Source organism: Ovis canadensis, chromosome 8, assembly GCF_042477335.2.
Source record: "Ovis canadensis isolate MfBH-ARS-UI-01 breed Bighorn chromosome 8, ARS-UI_OviCan_v2, whole genome shotgun sequence".
Classification (NCBI taxonomy): domain Eukaryota; kingdom Metazoa; phylum Chordata; class Mammalia; order Artiodactyla; family Bovidae; genus Ovis; species Ovis canadensis.
The window spans coordinates 94,089,583-94,107,308 of record NC_091252.1 but is presented as its reverse complement, the minus strand read 5'-3'; the positions used below and the strand labels follow the sequence as shown (position 1 = coordinate 94,107,308).

At 45.7% G+C, this 17,726-nt stretch overlaps 1 protein-coding gene and 1 pseudogene across 1 annotated transcript in view; both read right to left on the bottom strand.

Moving 5' to 3' along the window:
* Positions 1 to 17,726, bottom strand: part of TULP4 (TUB like protein 4) — a 198,080-nt gene that overhangs the window by 131,190 nt on the left and 49,164 nt on the right. Inside the window, exon 2 of the mRNA XM_069598792.1 lies at positions 11,433 to 13,634. Within this exon, the coding sequence (XP_069454893.1) occupies positions 11,433 to 11,684 (252 nt within the window). The 5' untranslated portion in view covers positions 11,685 to 13,634. The remainder of the gene's footprint in view (positions 1 to 11,432; positions 13,635 to 17,726) is intronic.
* Positions 16,104 to 17,484, bottom strand: LOC138445028 (keratin, type I cytoskeletal 18 pseudogene; annotated as a pseudogene).

Below are 17,726 nucleotides of genomic sequence, written 5' to 3'. Positions count from 1 at the left end.
GAGGGATTAGGGGCAGGAGGAAAAGGGGACAACAGAGGATGAGATGTCTGGATGGCATCACTGACTCGATGGATGCGAGTCTGAGTGGACTCTGGGAGTTGGTGATGGACAGGGAGGCCCTGCGTGCTGCAATTCATGGGGTCGCAAAGAGTCAGACACAACTAAGCGACTGAACTGAACTAGTTACAATTACAAACTACAGAAAACTCTCTGAACACGCAAACTTGGACACTGTTCAAATAAACTCTGGTACACAAACACAATGGAGCACCGTTGGGACAGTCTGCATGAGCTGACATGGAGCCGCTTCTAGATGCTGGTAAGCAGAAACACAAAGGTACAAAAGAGCACATATACACACCTAACACTAATACAATATTGCCAATCATATCTCAATAAAACAGAGAAAAAAACAAATATATAACATGCTCTTTTGTCACAGAAAGAAGAGACAATAAGGAAACATTATAAATATATATAGACACATACACACAAGCTTATCTTTAGGTAAGATGAGAGAAAAACAAAGTAAAAAAGAATGAAGTCAGACGGAGGGAGTGCACAGGATAAGGGAAGGAGTGCAGTTCTCCGGCTAGACGTTCTTATGTGGTTTTCACGTTTGAATGCATATTAACATTCTACATATTCAAAACATAAAATCAATAAGAACAGAAAGAGGAAACACTCCAAAAATCAAAGTAAAACTGAAACAAACTCAACTGTGCTTCACATAAATTACCCACACTGAAGAAGAGCAGAGGGGAATTAATCCAAGCAATTAAGAATATTTACACCTCAGTATGCACACCAGGTGTGGGAGGTGGGGGCTTTGCAACTATGACCATAAAAAATGGCTCAAGCTAGGAACATTAATGGATGAGAAATGGAGAAAATGCTGATAAGGCTATGTGCATGGTTTTAAATATCCTCCCATAAAACACTTGTCAAATGCAAGGGAAAAACACAGTGACCACACAGTAAGAGAAGCTGGACGACACTTTGACCAGGTGAGCAAAATTAACATTAGCAATGAGGGAGACAGATACTAGATACCATGAGTCTCCACCAGTACCACTTACAAGTTACTCAGCTAAGGACAATTAACCTGAATTTTAAAACCCCAACTGCAGAGAGAGGGGAAAGGATATTCTTCTAAAATGTCAACGACATGGAAAAAAAGAAAAACTCAAGAACTGTTCGGGATTAAAGGGGTCTAAACATACATAACGGTGGCTTCCCTGGTGGCTCAGACAGTAAAGAATCTGCCTGCAATGTGGGTTTGATCCAATCTGAGAGTCTAGATTCTGTACTAGAGGAAAAATTCTGACGGAAGAGAAACAAAAACAACATGTTAGCACATTGAGTCAATGTTGAATCTCCTGAAAGCGGTTAGCTGTGCCACTGTGGTTATGTGACAGAATGTCCTTATTCTTAGGGTTCATACACTGAAATATATCAGGGTAAAAAATCAAGAAATATGTTCTCAAACAGTTTGGGAGGGGAAATACACAAACACACACAGCACACAAGCACGCACAAGTAAACAACAGGTCAAACTGAGAAAAGACGGAATTTAACTTTCTTGCAACTTTTATGTATGTTTGAAATTATTTCCAAATAAAAAGGTTTTAAAATGCCTTTTATCCATGGTTCTAAGTAATACATTAATAAGCTCTCCGGGGTAGACCTGCAGCCCTGCCACAGTTACTGTCCAAAACAATGCAGCTCAACATGGTAGCTGCTAGCCACATGTGGCTCCTGAGTGCTTGAGATGTGACTGATACAAATTGAGAAGTGCCAAATGTCAAAGACGTAATATGAAAAAGAAGACAAATTATCCCATTAATAGTTTTTATACTGATTATGTATTGAAATATTTTAGACATACTGAACACATAAAATATATGATTAAAATTAATTTCACTTTTTATTTTTACTTTATACTACAGCTACTAGAAAATTTCAAATTATGCATGTGCTTCATGTTATATTTCTCTTACAGTGCTGATCTAATATATAATAAATTTTTTAATTTTAAAGAGATGTTGATCTCCTAAACAAGTATTTGTTACCTGAGAAAAATGTCAATTAACATTACAGATTCTGACTTCCCTAAGGTGATTCTGATCTTAGAAATAAAGTAGATAATTAGATTTTTTTAAGGTTTAATTAAGGGAAAATAAATATTTAAGGCCTTGGAGAGAAGAGCTCTTTGGTCATGTTGCTTAAGTAATTCTCTAATTAGCCACAAATCCCATCTGTAGTAAATTTCCTGAAGAGGGGAAAAAATAAAATCCCCAAATCGTGAAAATATCAAGAGAACGGTGAGACAACAGAAAGGCTTTCACACTTCTGTTTTCTAACTCTGTATGAATAAAATCAATCTCCAAGTCCTAAAAGTTAACTTATAGCATGTTATGAACAGGGTAAAAAATCTTTCACTGGTGGCTCAGCAGTAAAGCAACCACCTGCAGTGTAAGAGATGCAGGTTTGATCCCCAGGTCAGGAAAATCCTCTGAAGAAGGAAATGGCAACCCACTCCAGTATTTTTGCCTGGGAAATCCCATGGACAGAGGAGCCTGGTGGGTTACAATCCATGGAGTCTCAAGAGTGGACATAACTTAGCAACTAAACCACCAGAGAATAAACAAAACCTTTAAACATTTACTTCTGATACTAAGAAGTTTACAAAATAAACTTTACTGACAACAATGTTATTTTCAAGGTTATTTATTTTTCTATTTTAACTTTCTGATTAACAAACTCTTCCTTAACTCTAAAGGTATAAGAAGGAAATAAAGAGACGCACTGAGCTAAGACAGACAAAATTTGCTTTTGCTTGAAACACTGTTTTAGGGATTATACACAAGGAGGAGAAAGGAAGGCTGGACATGAGTTTAGACAGGATTATTTCAGGAAAACTAAAGGTCCCTGGGACAGAGACAGTTTCTTTCCTCTATATTTTATTTGACCAAATCTAACTAAGCCAAGTGAAGAAAACAAATGTCAGTAAGAATTCTACACAAAAGGAACAGTTAGGAAGAGAAACCAAATGTAGGTTGCCAGGAGGCTGATAAAACCCCCCAGCAGTACAGTCTTGAGCAACATGCGTAGGCGGATTTGTTTTGGAAGTTTGCAGTCAAGCATGTGGATAGAGCCAGCTTCCCAGGTGGCTCAGCAGATCTGCCTGCCAATGCAGGAGTTTCAGGAAACGAGGGTTCGATCTCTGGGTCAGGAAAATCCCTTGGAGAAGGAAATGGCAACCCACTCCAGCATTCTTTCCTACAGGAAGAACTCCTGAAGGAAATCCCATGGACAGAGGAGCCTGGTGGGCTATAGTCTGTGGGAAGCAAAGAGTCAGAAACGACTAAGCACACGTGGATGGAGCCAATTAGAAACATCAAAGGGATGCAGAGCACAGGTTTCCAGGCTTGCTCTCCTGACCTGCACCCTCCCCAGCCACCCCAGGCCACAGCCCAGAGAGATGACTTTGATCAACACTAGACAAAAATCTCCTGCAGAATGTGATACCTGCTGCCAGGGGACACGGATCCATTCCTGCGTTGTCCCGTGGACTCGGACAGCAGTCAACAGGACGGGCGAGCTCTGCTTGAGACAGTCAAGGATGCCTTGCAGATATGGAACCTCACACAGATGAGGTGCCCCAAGTCCCAGAATCCCACACCTGTAACAAAACTGTTGCCACAAGCTTGGCCTCCCCCACCCCTTAGCTGGGGTACCTCCCATCCTGTTCCTAACCCCTCAACCTGCTCCCACCTCACATTCCATTCCCATATTCTACAACTGAGAGGCCAACTCATGCAATCTCAGCAAAGAAGCTGTGGCTCCACTGTTCCACCTTCAGAAGGAAACGCAGATGGGTCAGAAATCAAGGATGACGATCTAACAGTATTAAACAAGAACAAAACTAGAGCTCTTTTATGTGCCCTGTCTGTGGGTCACCTCTGTGGGCCACCACCACCCTTTCAGGTGATAGGTGGTGTGTTCCCTTGGAGACCAAACAACACAGCAGACAGAAGGCACACACGTGTCCCAACCTGTGCAGAAAGGGGCTCAGCTCACACCCAAGTTGCCTGGCTTGAGAATCCATAGGTTCAGCTACTAATAAATCATGAACACAGATTCCCAAGAGTTAAAGAAATATTTCTTTCCCAGACTTCAATAATAATCTCATTCTTGTTTGCTCTCACTTTGACATGATAAAGCTTGCAGCTGCTTCCCTAGGAGGCTGTTACCAAAAAAAATACCGTCTTGTACCCTCATCCCTTTCTCATTCTCTTCAGCAAATATACACTCAAAGGATAGTTTCCCATGTGTCTACATTACTTTCAGGCATGATCACTTATTCCTATTGAGAGAAAAAAAAATAGACAAACCAAATCGCTAAAGCCAAAAAATGAACAATGCCATTATTTTGACAAATTCTATTTTCTTAACAAAATATAATTAAATTATATTCTGGGTTTTGTCTAGGGAAAATAAATCTGCATCTTATGTCTTTAAGAATCTTTTAAAAACATGTCAAAATAAAAATTATCCTAATCCATTTCTTAGAAATCATCTTCAAACAAGGAGCATGAACACACACACAGAAGCCCAGACCACAGCACATGAAGACAGAAAGTGCAGGAGGGTGGCAACTGGCTTCACAGAACAGAGTGCCTGTAGAGAGGTCCCAGGAGAAGGAAGCCTGGGGAGGCTCAGGGACGAGGCTCAGACACCGCGAGAGGAGGGGAGCTGGCGGGGAGGACACCGGAGGGCTTGGGTGAGCACCCGCGCAGCCGGGTGATGCTCCCCTCCTCAGGGTCAGCAGAGATGCCCCAGGCACTGCTCGCTCGCTGTGTTGGAACCTGAAGGCAGAGTGAACCACAGAAACCAGTCTTGAAACCACTGAGCATGGAGAAGACAATAAGGACTGAAAACAAGAGTCACTTTCTGAGAGGCTAAGAGTGTGGAGTCTGAGGGGCTCTGGCGCCGTCTCAGCTCCATCACTTAGCACAGGTGCGTCATCACAGGTGAGCTCCTCGAGGCCCCTGCACCTCAGTTTCCTCATCTGGAAGATGATGGCAACAGCAGGTTGAAATGGTGCCGGCACACAGCACACACTCGATAAATACCAGCTCCTCTTGGTACCTATGTCATGCAGTACTTTCAGGAAAGAGAAAGGATAACTAAAGTACACTGGATATAAATTCTTTAGAATAGTTTAACAATACTTGAGAAACCAAAGATACCCTGTTAAGCACAGCCCTCCACAATGGGTTATCAACAGAGTTTAAGTCAAAAGATCTGTGAAAAGGCTTGTCCAGCATGATGGCAAAGAGAGAGGAAGGCATGGCTTGGACATCACATGGACGTCGAAGACACTGCGAAGCCTTGCTGACAAATGGGAACAAGGAAGGAAGGGCAGGGAGGCGCTGTGCTGGCCGTGTGACCCCCTGGCTGGCTGTGGGGCCATCTCCTGAGATGGAGAAAACAGATGGTGAGATAGGTTTCGCAGCTGAGGGGGCGGTGGAGAAAGAGGCTCTCAGAGAGGACTTAGTGTTTGAGAAGCCGAATGACTGATGTCCAATTCTATATCTCAGACAACAAACTGAAGAACAGAATCTGGAACTTCTCAGAAGGAGATGCAGGTGGAAGACATAAATTTGAGAATCGTCAGCGTACAGGTAGATCTGGCACCTGCCAACCTAGAGAGATGATCTAGAATTCAGGGGCACGCCTGGGGCCCTCCAACACTGAAAGACCAGGCGAAAAAAGGCAGAGCCAGCAAAGAAGGGTAGAAAGCAGAGACCAGAAAGGTAGGAGGAAGATCAGGAGAGCCTGGAGTCCTGGGAAGCTTCCAAGAGAGCGGGAACAATAAAGTGGCCTACAGGTTCAGCAACATGGCATCACTGGGAACATGACCACCTCAGTGGAGTGGTGGGGAAAGAAGCCCCACTGAAGCAGGCTGACAAGTTAGAGGAAATTAAAATGAATGAATGATATTTAAAATAGTGGGAGGCGAGGAAATTAAGACCACAAGAACAGACCATTTTCAGTTAAGTTTTACCAACCCACACAAGCAGGTAACTGTAATAAAGCCTTACCAGTGCAAGCAGTCTGTTCAGTGTACAGCGAAGAGCCTGGGGTGGGAAGTGGGGCGTGCAGAGGGCAGAGGGTCAGAAAAAGCTTCTCGGTGAAAAAGTAACAAGATCCAAGAACCCAGGAAACACTGTTCTCAAGTGGACGTATTCCTATAAGGAAATGAATCCCACCAAGCATGGACAAATGCCTGTCCACTCTCAAGTGAAGAAAATTTCATTAAATAAAGAATAAGTGACTAACTTGGATGACATCAATAATAACTGTAAAAAATTGTTTTCCTGGAAAAAAAAAAACCTTCCCAAGTGTTTCAGTTGTGAAATCAGCCGACGACTACATCTGATGTCTGCAGTCTAGTTATCCCGTGGCCAGAAAGAAGAGTAAAATCCCACCACAGCCCTTCACTAGAGTCTTCAGGGTGTCTGTGTGTCAGGGCAGGCACAAGGGGACTGTGCGCCTTGTGTGGAAGGGCAGTGAAGACAAGGAAAATGAGCAATGGACAGAGATGACCAAAATGTCATCCTTCCTGAAATGGAAAAAAGATAAAAGTCTTTGGAGGTTGCCTTTCATGATTCCCTTAAAGAAAAATGCAGCTCCATAATCATTTACTCAAAATGAGTAAATCATTGCAGTACTCAGCTGCAGTGAATAATCCTTGCAGCTTAGGTAGGTTTTGAAATTCAGAGTTTCTGAAATTTTAGATGCTGAAAACAGCAGACATCATCAATATATGACAACCCCAGCAGGGTCCAGGTAACACCCATAATAAAATATAAATATTTCTGCAGCCGACATGATAGGGTGGTGACAATAAAAAGCCTCACATCAGTTCAGGTCTTGCCTGAAAAATCTTTTCCTTTTCAGAACCCTGAGATTTCACAACTCTGGATTAAGGACTGAGAAATCACACATACCACAAGTTTTAAGAAAATAAAGATATGTTGAAGGAGAGTGGCAGAACTCTGGGGTCCAATTCCAGCTGTCCTCCATACGAGCTGTATGAACCAAGGCAAAGCACTTAACGTCCATAAACCTTAGCTTTCTGACCTGTAAAATGGGAATGATAGTATCTACCCCTAAGTCTGCTGCGGACATCCATGAGAAACTGAGGTTGGAAGGCAGCTGGAACCAAGTCTGGCCCTGGGCAGTGGGTGACTAACCACGGCAGTCTGCCCGTGACCTCTCCAATTCTAGCACAGGGAGCCTCACGTGCTGGGAAACCAGGATGGCTGGTCACCCTACTTGGCAGGCGCCCAGTAAATAGGAACTATTCTAACATCAGGAACAGAAAGTAGCACAGGGAACTATAGTTAGTATCTTTTTTTCCCCATATATATTCCAAGATATATTCAGTATCTTATAATAAATCATAATGGAAAATAAATGAAAAAGTATTATATGTGTGGATAACTGAACCACTGTGTTGTACACCAGAAACTAATACAACATTATAAATCAACTGTACTTCAATTTTTTAAAAAACATAGAAATGAAAAATAAAATTACAAAATGGAAAAACCACATGAAATAGTTTCAGTGGTGAAATATGCATGCCACTGGGAATTTTTATCACCTCTCTGGTGGTAGAAAGAATTCTAAAGCAGCAGTCCCTGGTGTGTACACCCTGGACGACGCCCTCTCATGGAGATGAGCCCTCTCCAGAGGTGCAAAGTCAGACTCGGAGCTACAGCAGATGCTCTCCTGCCGGCCGTGGAGACACGGGTGGCCATGTTGTGGAGAGGGCCACGAGGCAGGAGCCTGGGCAGCTCTCCGGGCTGGGGGCCTCAGTCCTACAACGGCAAGGAACTCATTTCTGTCAACAGAAATGAATGAGTCTGAGGGCCACCCCAGCCTCAGAAAAGCTCACAGTCCTTACTGCCATCCTGCTTCCCACCCTTGAGACCCTACACGGAGGACCCAGCCAGGACTGCAGACCTACAGACTGTGAGATAAGAAGTGGGTGCTGGGAACTACTAAGTCCATGGTAATGTGTTATGCAGAATCTAAAATATGTTTTCTAAGACAGCATCCAGTTCAAAATTACAGGTGTGTGTGTGTGTATGAAGAACACAAGCATCTGTTTATAAACAGAAAATCCTTGCATAAAATCACCTTTTTAATATGAAAAATTCAAATCCAAATTAAGTTTCTTACACAACTGACACTTTCCATACATTGACTACAGAGGCATCAAATGGCACAATCACTTTGGAAAATCGTTCCAGGCAATTCCTACTAAAGCTAAATGCATGCCCATCCTATGGCCCAGAAACCCGTCAAGAGGGCAGAGATCCACAAGAAGGCACACACACGAGTGTTACAGGCACGTCTCACCAAAATGGCCAGAAACTGGAAGCATTCCAATGCCCACCAGCAGAATGAACAGACCGTGGTGCCCTCCTCCAGGGGGAGACTAAAGGCCGCACGAGCGTGCACGCCCAGCACACAACAGGGCCGTCCCTCACAGACACCACTGAGGGAGAGGAGCCAGACGCAGAGCCAAAGGAATGACTCCACGCACAGCAAGGTCACGCACAGGCGCGACTGGTCTGTGACGACACAAGCCAGAGTCTCAGTCACCTCGCAGTGGGGTGCAGGGCCTGCGAAGGGATCCCGGGAATGCCCTGCACCCCAATCTGGTTTATGGTTACACCTCAGATCGCATATGCAAATAATCACTGAGGTGTATGCTTAAAGTTAATGCACTTTTAACACATGCTAGCCACAGGACTGGAAAAGGTCAGTTTTCATTCCAATCCCAAAGAGAGGTAATGCCAAAATATGCTCAAACTACCGCACAATTGCACTCATCTCACATGCTAGTAAAGTAATACTCAAAATTCTCCAAGCCAGGCTTCAGCACTATGTGAACCGTGAATTTCCAGATGTTCAAGCTGGTTTTAGAAAAGGCAAAGGAACCAGAGATCAAATTGCCAACATCTGCTGTTATTAATGGCTGAGTAATACTCCATTGTATATATATACCACATCTTTATCCATTCCTCTGTCAGTGGACATTTAGGTGGCTTCCATGTCTTGTAAACAGTGCTGCAGTGAACACTGGGGTGCATGTATCCTTTCAGATCACATTTTTCTCCAGATATATGCCCATGAGTGGGATTGCAGGGTCATATGGAGAAGGCAATGGCACTCCACTCCAGTACTCTTGCCTGGAAAATCCATGGACGGAGGAGCCTGGTAGGCTGCAGTCCATGGGGTCGCTAAGAGTCGGACACGACTGAACGACTTCACTTTCACTTTTCACTTTCATGCATTGGAAAAGGAAATGGCAACCCACTCCAGTGTTCTTGCCTGGAGAATCTCAGGGACGGGGGAGCCTGGTGGGCTGCCGTCTATGGGGTTGCACAGAGTCGGACACAACTGAAGCGACTTAGCAGCAGTAGCAGCAGCAGCTGGATCATCGAAAAAGCAAGAGAGTTCCAGAAAAACATCTATTCCTACTTTATTGACCATGCTAAAGCCTTTGACTGTGTGGACCACGATAAACTGTGGAAAATTCTGAAAGAGATATGAATACCAGACCACCTGACTTGCTTCTTGAGAAACCTGTATACAGGTCAGGAAGCAATAGTTAGAACTGAACATGGAACAACAGACTGGTTCCAAGGAGTACTGGAAAGGAGTACGTCAAGGCTGTATATCGTCACCCTGCTTGTTTAACTTATATGCAGAGTACATCATGAGAAATGCTGGGCTGGAGGAAGCACAAGCTGGAATCAAGACTGCCAGGAGAAATATCAATAACCTCAGATACGGAGATGACATCACCCTTATGGCAGAAAGTGAAGAACTAAAGAGCTTCTGGATCAAAGTGAAAGAGGAGGGTGAAAAAGTTGGCTTAAAGCTCAATATTCAGAAAACGAAGATCATGGCATCTGGTCCCATCACTTCATGGCAAACAGATGGGGAAACAGTGGAAACAGTGTCAGACTCTATTTTTGGGGGCTCCAAAATCACTGCAGATGGTGATTGCAGCCATGAAATTAAAAGACGCTTGATCCTTGGAAGGAAAGTTATGACCAACTTAGATAGCATATTGGAAAGCAAAGACATTACTTTGCTAACAAAGGTCCGTCTAGTCAAGGCTATGGTTTTTCCAGTGGTCATGCATGGATGTGAGAGCTGGACTATAAAGAAAGCTGAGCGCTGAAGAATTGATGCTTTTGAACTGTGGTGTTGGAGAAGACTCTTGAGAGTCCCTTGGACTGCAAGGAGATCCAACCAGTCCCAGGTGTTCATTGGAGGGACTGATGTTGAAGCTGAAACTCCAATACTTTGGCCACCTGATGCAGAGAGCCAACTCATTTGAAAAGACCCTGATGCTGGGAAAGATTGAGGGCAAGAGGAGAAGGGGATGACAGAGGATGAGATGGTTGGATGGCATCACTGACACAATGGATATGGGTTTGGGTAGATTCGGGTTTGGGTAGACTCTGGGAGTTGGTGATAGACAGGGAGGCCTGGCCTGCTGCGGTTGGTGGGGTCGCAAAGAGTTGGACACGACTGAGCAACTGAACTGAACTGACCCTTCAAAAATATTCTTTCCCTTTAGAACTACCCAAAACCACCTAATGACAATATAAGGTGGATTCCTCATAAGAAACTAGTAGACAGGGCAGCATGAATATGGTTAACAGGCTATGTAAGTACACTTCTTTCAAGCACACTGCTCACTAAATGCTGGTTGAAGGAATTTCAAAGATAATGACCACATTTATGTTATCAGAAGCCCAAAAGAGTCTATACACAGGTATACATAGCATAATGTCCTCAATATACTATAGCCAGCAAATGTGAAAAATCGTGGCTCTTGTCCTATTAATTACTCCCTTCATTTCCGTCCAGTTAGTTTTTTTATCTACCTCCGACATGAGAATACACGCTAGGTGTGAGGCCACCACCAAGCACGCAGATGTGAACTGTGCATGACCGAGACAGCACCATGTCCATGGTCAGCACGGCCCATCTGACCCCAGGGCAGGGACTTTGCCTGGATAAAGGTGACCATAAGGCTCAGAGCGTGACAGACAGGTTAGGAGCATCTCATCCAATCTCACACCGGGTCAGAACGCCACTCTGGGGTCCCTGCCGAGGGGCCCCACCAACCACGGCAAAAGAATGAGGGATGCTGGAGAGGTTACACAGGCCACCGGGAATAGGGTCTCCCTGGGAACACACACAGAAGACAGGGTTCAAGTCTGAGAAGTCTCCCCTGGCAGCAAGTCTGAGGACCTGGGGTCCATGCTGGGTAGGGCTTACAAACACCACCCATGACCAGACCGAAAGCAAAATAGAAGCCCGCTCACCTCGCTATTGTGGCCCCGCAGGTTGAAGTTGATTCTCTGTGGAGTGTTTCTGTCCCGGCGGCAGTGACTGGAGGTGAAGGTCACCCCGACGACGCCGCGCCCGTTGCCCGTGGCCAGCCAGCCCTCCTCATAGTAGCGCCTGCGGCACACGGGCTTCTCCTTCTCACTCTTGGGGACGCGGCCCTTCCAGGACAGGCAGAGGATGTTGGAGTCGCTGCACAGGACAGGCCCATGCTCCACTGCTGCATACATACTTTTTTTGGAAGAACCGTTTTACTTAAAGAGCAAGGCTGAATGCCGAAAAATTTAAACCAATTGCTCTCACTGACTGGTGTTACTTCTGTTGTTGGCTTGTGCTGTTTTGCCCGACCCCCTTTAATTGAAACTGACCTCGTTCTAATTAAAAGGTCAGTATTTTATAAAGCTCCACCAAATGCATAGTGAAAAATTCCTCTATAAAAGATGATGGCAGTCTGCTAAGAAAAGATAATGCTTAAAAAAAAACGTGGGGTCCATTTTTATTTTCAAGTCCTTAGAGGAAGAGCCGGGTGACCCTTTGGAGAAAGAGCATCGTCGACAAGTGGTGATAAAGAAACTGAGTGTTCTTTTCACTTGGTTCTTCTTATTCAGCCTGAGATTCCAGTTTAGTGTAATGTGATTCCAGACACAAAGGGCTGCAAATACACAGATTTCAAGTAACTTAAGGCTTTAAGAATCCCTCGAGCTGGAGTGTCCCCTTCAAAAGTTCAGATACAGAGGCAGAACACACGGGATCATCTTCCTTCTGAAGCCACCCTTGGGCTTGCTTTCTCAGCTAGACCAATTTCTGCTGCTAAAGCTGAAGAAGATTGCATAAAGGGAAAAAAAGGCACACAAACCGTGCAAAACAGACTGGAGTTTGGACAGCAGTCCAAATTTTAGGAGGAAAAAAAAAACTCTTTCCTCGCTGTTCAGAGCCAGAAACCTCCAACTTCAGAGCCCAACCGGGCTTCCCAGCAGGTGGCTGTGTCCCCAGGGAGGGCCGCGACACAGGTTGACGCAGCCCTGGGGGCCATAGAGGCAGGCGAGGAAGCCCCTGCCCCTAGCAGAGCCAGGAGGTTCCAGGGCTCTACAGGAACGTGGGCCTCCAGCAAATCTAAACACACGTGCTGACAAAGGGCAGCCCAGCTGGGCTACAGGTCTCCGTACTCCCTCCCCTAGTCACTCCTCCCCTTTCTGCTCCTAAGGATGACGTGTTTTTCCATCCTGAAAGCAAAAAACTAATCCCAGAATTAAGTCCATGAATTGGTCCCCCTCTTACATGCAAGTATGCCTGGACTCAACACAGGAGAGAACCCCTTAAAGTGGAAACATAGGCAAGAGTCGGGTTCTTTTCTCACTGTCTCCCTGAAGAGTGACTGTGCTGTCTGAAGGGCACTCTCCTGACCACCTTCAAAGACCTTCTCCAAATGCCCCGGGTACAGTCCAAGGAAAGAAGCTTTACAAGGATGTGCCTTGATAATTATTTTGTGATTAGCAGTTTCAATTGCTACCTTAAGGAACTATCCTACAGATACAGGCAAGGAAAAGGGAAATAATAAATTTAAATTTCTGGACTTTTAAAAAGGCAAAGAAATCAGTTCATTGTTCAAACTTGCCCCATCACAACCTGGCTGGCTTTCCTCCAGTCCTAAGCACACAGTGAGAGCCACCCTTCAGTCCTGAATTTTAACGTCTGTCCAAATCACCAGACCCACTGAAAAATAAAGTGCAAAAAGCACGGCACACTCCCACCTGCAAGGCTTGAAATCACACTTCCCCCTCAGTCACCTTCTCATTTAGTTCCTTCTTTAAACTGGAGAGGTATTTTTGAGGCTTGATCTGTGCAAGCTTTTTTTTCTCTTCTTTTTGCAAACTTTCTTTACCCGTGAAGACCATATGGAAAACTGGCCATTAGTGATGTATTTCTCTCCCCGGGCTCCCAAGCCCAGTGGTGTCAAGTTGCTCCATCTGATTCTTAAATTAATTTTCATCAGTTGTAAAACTCTTCAAGAGAGCACAAGAATGAGCCTCTCTTCTCGTGTAAATGTGTATGTATAGAAAGAAAGTTTTAAATATACATAGACACACACTCTTCAAACGGCACACAAAACGTCTGTTTTCCCAGTTGTTTCATGAACCATCAGATTAATCACAGCTTGAAGGCCCTGGAGTCTGACAAATCTGTAAGACAAAATGGGACACACAGAAAAAGAATTTAAAATCCTGAAGAATAAAGGTTTTAACACACTTTTACTAGTAAACATATAAACATAATACAATAACATAATAATCGCTGTAACTGAAATCAGAGACCCCTCTGGACACACATGTTTACCAAATGGAGCTACACACTGGTAAGATTTCAATAGTAAAAGAGCACTCCACGCCGACTCACAGGCAACACGCACCGTAAGGAGCTGGATGCCATGTTCCATTTACTAAGCTTGCCAGTGGCTGCGCAGAGTGAGTGAAACAACACTGCACTGTCCCTTCTGAGACTGGGAGCCCTGAATGTGCGCACTTCCCGGCCAGAGGTCACCATCTTGAGCTAAGCGACATCCTCAAAAAGGAGATGGAAGAGGCTCCAGCAAGTTATCTGAAGGGATGTTTTCACTTTCAGTAAAAGCTCTTCCCTGAAGACACAAGGCAGCGAGAGCCTTTAAAACTCTCCATTCATGACTGCCAGCAGGTCACAGAGCAAAGCCCAGCTGTCGGCTTTTACCTTGTCTACTAGCAACAAAGTTTCAGAGAATCTATCTCCAGCAAACCCATTCCTTCCTGCTGCCTTTGGTCCGGCTCCACATCACATCCACAGAAACACTGGACGACTTGCTCCCTAACTTCCCCCCTCCGTCCCACCTTCCAGAGAACCCTCAGAGTGATCTTTCTAAAACTCAAGGCTGCTCAAAGAGCCTGGACTGTCCTCTCACCTCCCCGGCACCAGGCCACCCCCAGAGAGCTAGCTGAAATGGACAGCCCAGCCCTACCTCACCCCCATACCTGACACTGGACCTGGATATCTGCATCTTTAACAAGTTTCCAAGAGACGCTGATGCTGCTGGTCTGGAACCAGCTCTCAGAGCCACTGGCCTATGAGATCAAGTACCAGCAGGACCCTTCGCGATCTGATGGCACGTGTCCTCCTCTGTGACAGCCCCCGCACCCGGCCTGTGTTCAGCCCTCACCCTCTGGCCAATCCCTAGACTGCGTCCCCTCTCCTTCTTGTTGCCATGGCCTGTGCTCCTTTCCCAAGCCAGGCCCACATCTCCTCTAACACCTACTACACAGCACCTTTCCTGGGAAGCTTCCCAGAGACCCCATGCTAACCCGCCAACAGCCTTCATCTCGCTTCATCCTGACTCTCTTCCCGGCACTCCCAGAGGCTGAGAACCTACGCTTTTCATCCCTGTCACAGAACTTAGCACAAACAAGTTACTCAATGGAAGTTTCTAAGAGGATGCAGGCCAAGGCAAGGCAGAAGCTACAAATAACTTCCTTGAGATACCCTAATTCAAATGAGTCACAGTACATATACTTCCTTTGTGTCTAAAATCAAAACAATTCAATTCTCTGAGGAAGCACTTGTACCTAAGGGGGAAAAAGTAAAAACAAATGCTATCAAATTCAAATGAATGCTATGTTCTTCCTCCAGAAATCCTAACACCATGATACAATATTCCCTTAGTCCCTACCCCTGGCCTGTAGACGAGCACCAAAGAGGAAAAGCAAAAGCACCTTCTCAAGACCCAGCAATTACTAATGTTTAACCCACATTAAACACGACAATGTATACCATCCGTTCCCTCACATCCTCCCCAGACAGGAGGTGGTCCATAACATCAAAATTACTTTCAAAATAATACTGACATTATAAATCTTCACTGCATCACAATTTCTTTCAATGGTGCAAAAGCAACAGCGGGGGCAACCGCCAGCCCAATGGCACAGACCAAGGCCCAGCATCAGCCGGTACCAGGGCTCGTGAGACCTTTTAACATGCCGTCCACGTTTAAGGATGTTCTTAATGCAGCAGTAAAAATGATTATTATTCAATCTCACCCCTTGAGGCCATGGTTGTTCAGCTCTCTGTTTCAAACAGTGAGCTCTCACACAGCCCTTGTGCAGACTGCAGCGCCATGGGGCAACTGAGGAGAAGCACTTGTGCTAGTCTAAGCTATGGGCTGAGCACACCACCTTCTTCATGGAACACCATGTTTACTGGAAAGAATGACTGACAAATCATGGTCATTCAGGCTTGGGTCTTTGGCAGACATTTTTCTTTAACATGAACAAACTGAGCTGTCACTGATGGTATTTGTTGCCAATAATAAAAGTAGAGTTTTCAAGTTAAAATTAAAATTGTGGGAAAAATAGCATCTATCATCATGTGCTTGATAGAATGCCAAGATTTAAAGACACTCTGCAAGCAAAAGAAGGTGGTATTGATAAAGGTTAACTTTTGATAGCAGACTTCATATTTCATAGTGTGTCAGTATTTGGAATATTCACATAGCTTAAAGCAACATTTTTCAAATGACCAATGCATATTGATAACAATTATGCTTTACAGAATCATTCAAAGTGCAAAAAAGAAAAATGGATTTTAGTATAAACAAGTACGAAAAAGTCACTAATACATTTATTTTTTATTCTTTTTTTTTTTGCAATAATGTCTCAACTTTTATTGACCTCCTGCCCCCCAGGGGACCCTGCTTCTGCTGCCTCAGTGCCTCAGAACTTTGGTGTCTGAGGTCTCAGACACCACGGTGTCTGAGGTCTCAGACACCACTTTGCCATCCACGAGCCTGAGGGTGGTGGTCTTCTGGATGCTTTGCCTGGAGGTGCTACTGTCCAGAGCGCCACCAAGACTGAAATCCTCCCCATCTTCCAGCAGACGGCGGTAGGTATTGATCTCAGCCTCCAGCTTGACCTTGACATTCAGCAGGGCCTCGTACTCCTGGGTCTGGCGTTGCCCCTCTGCCCGGGTCTGGGCCAGCTCTGACTCCAGGTGCAGGAGGACTCCGTTGAGCTGCTCCATCTGCATGGCGTAGCGGGCCTCCACTTCCCTCAGGCTGTTCTCCAAGCTGGCCTTCAGATTTCTCATGGAGTCCAGGTCGATCTCCAGGGACAGGACGGTGCGCCTCAGCTCTGTGAGGGTCATCTCAGCAGCTCCTGTCTCCGCGGTCTGCGAGGTGACCACTGCGGTGCTCTCCTCAATCTGCCGGGACCAGCACTTGTCCAGCTCCTCTCGGTTCTTCTGAGCCAGCTCGTCATACTGGGCCCGGATGTCTGCCATGATCTTGCTAAGGTCCTGAGGTTTGGGGGCATCCAACTCCACGGTCAGCCCAGAGTTGGCAATTTGGTTTTGTAGACCCTTTACTTCCTCCTCATGGTTCTTCTTCATGAAGAGCAGCTCCTCGAGAACCTCGATCTCAGTCTCCAGCTGCAGCCGGGTGACACTGGTGTCATCGATGACCTTGCGGAGCCCATGTGTGTCACTCTCCACAGACTGGCACATGGCCAGTTCCGTCTCATACTTGACTCTGAAGTCATCAGCACCAAGACGGGCATTGTCAATCTGCAGAACAATGCGGGCGCTGTCCACAGAATTTGCAAAAATCTGAGCCCTCAGGTCCTCAATGATCTTCAGGCAGTGTCCCCAGTCTCTGACCTGGGGTCCCTTCTTCTCCAGGTGTTCCCGGATTTTGCTCTCCAGTCTCCGGTTATCCGCCTCCAGGCTCACCTTCTCCAGGTAGGAGGCCAGGCAGTCATTCAGGTCTTGCATGGTCTCCTTCTCGCCCTGGATGCCCCCTACACCCACCAGACCCCTGGCCATCCCGGCGCCCAGGTTCCTGGACCCCCAGCCGCCCCGGACACTGGTGGTGCAGGACACGGAGATCTGGGAGCCCGAGCCCCCAGCGCCTGCATAGACGCTGGCCACGCTGCTGGCCAGTCGGACCCGGTGGCCCGACGACTGCACGGAGCCCAGGGACCGGTAGTTGGAGAAGGTGGATTGGGCGCTGAAGCTCATGTTTGTTCTCGAGGAAAGAGTGAGGCCAGGACTCTAGGTGCTGGGCCCACTAATACATTTAAAATTCCACATTGGTACTAACCTTTAAGAAACTACCACTTGTTGAGTTCTAGTGGAGTAACAAAAATATCCATGATTAGCTGAGAAGACTATTAAAATACTCTTCCCTTTTCCAACCACATATCTATGTGAGGTCAGATTTTCTTTAGACATTACAACAAAACAGCATATTGCAACAGATT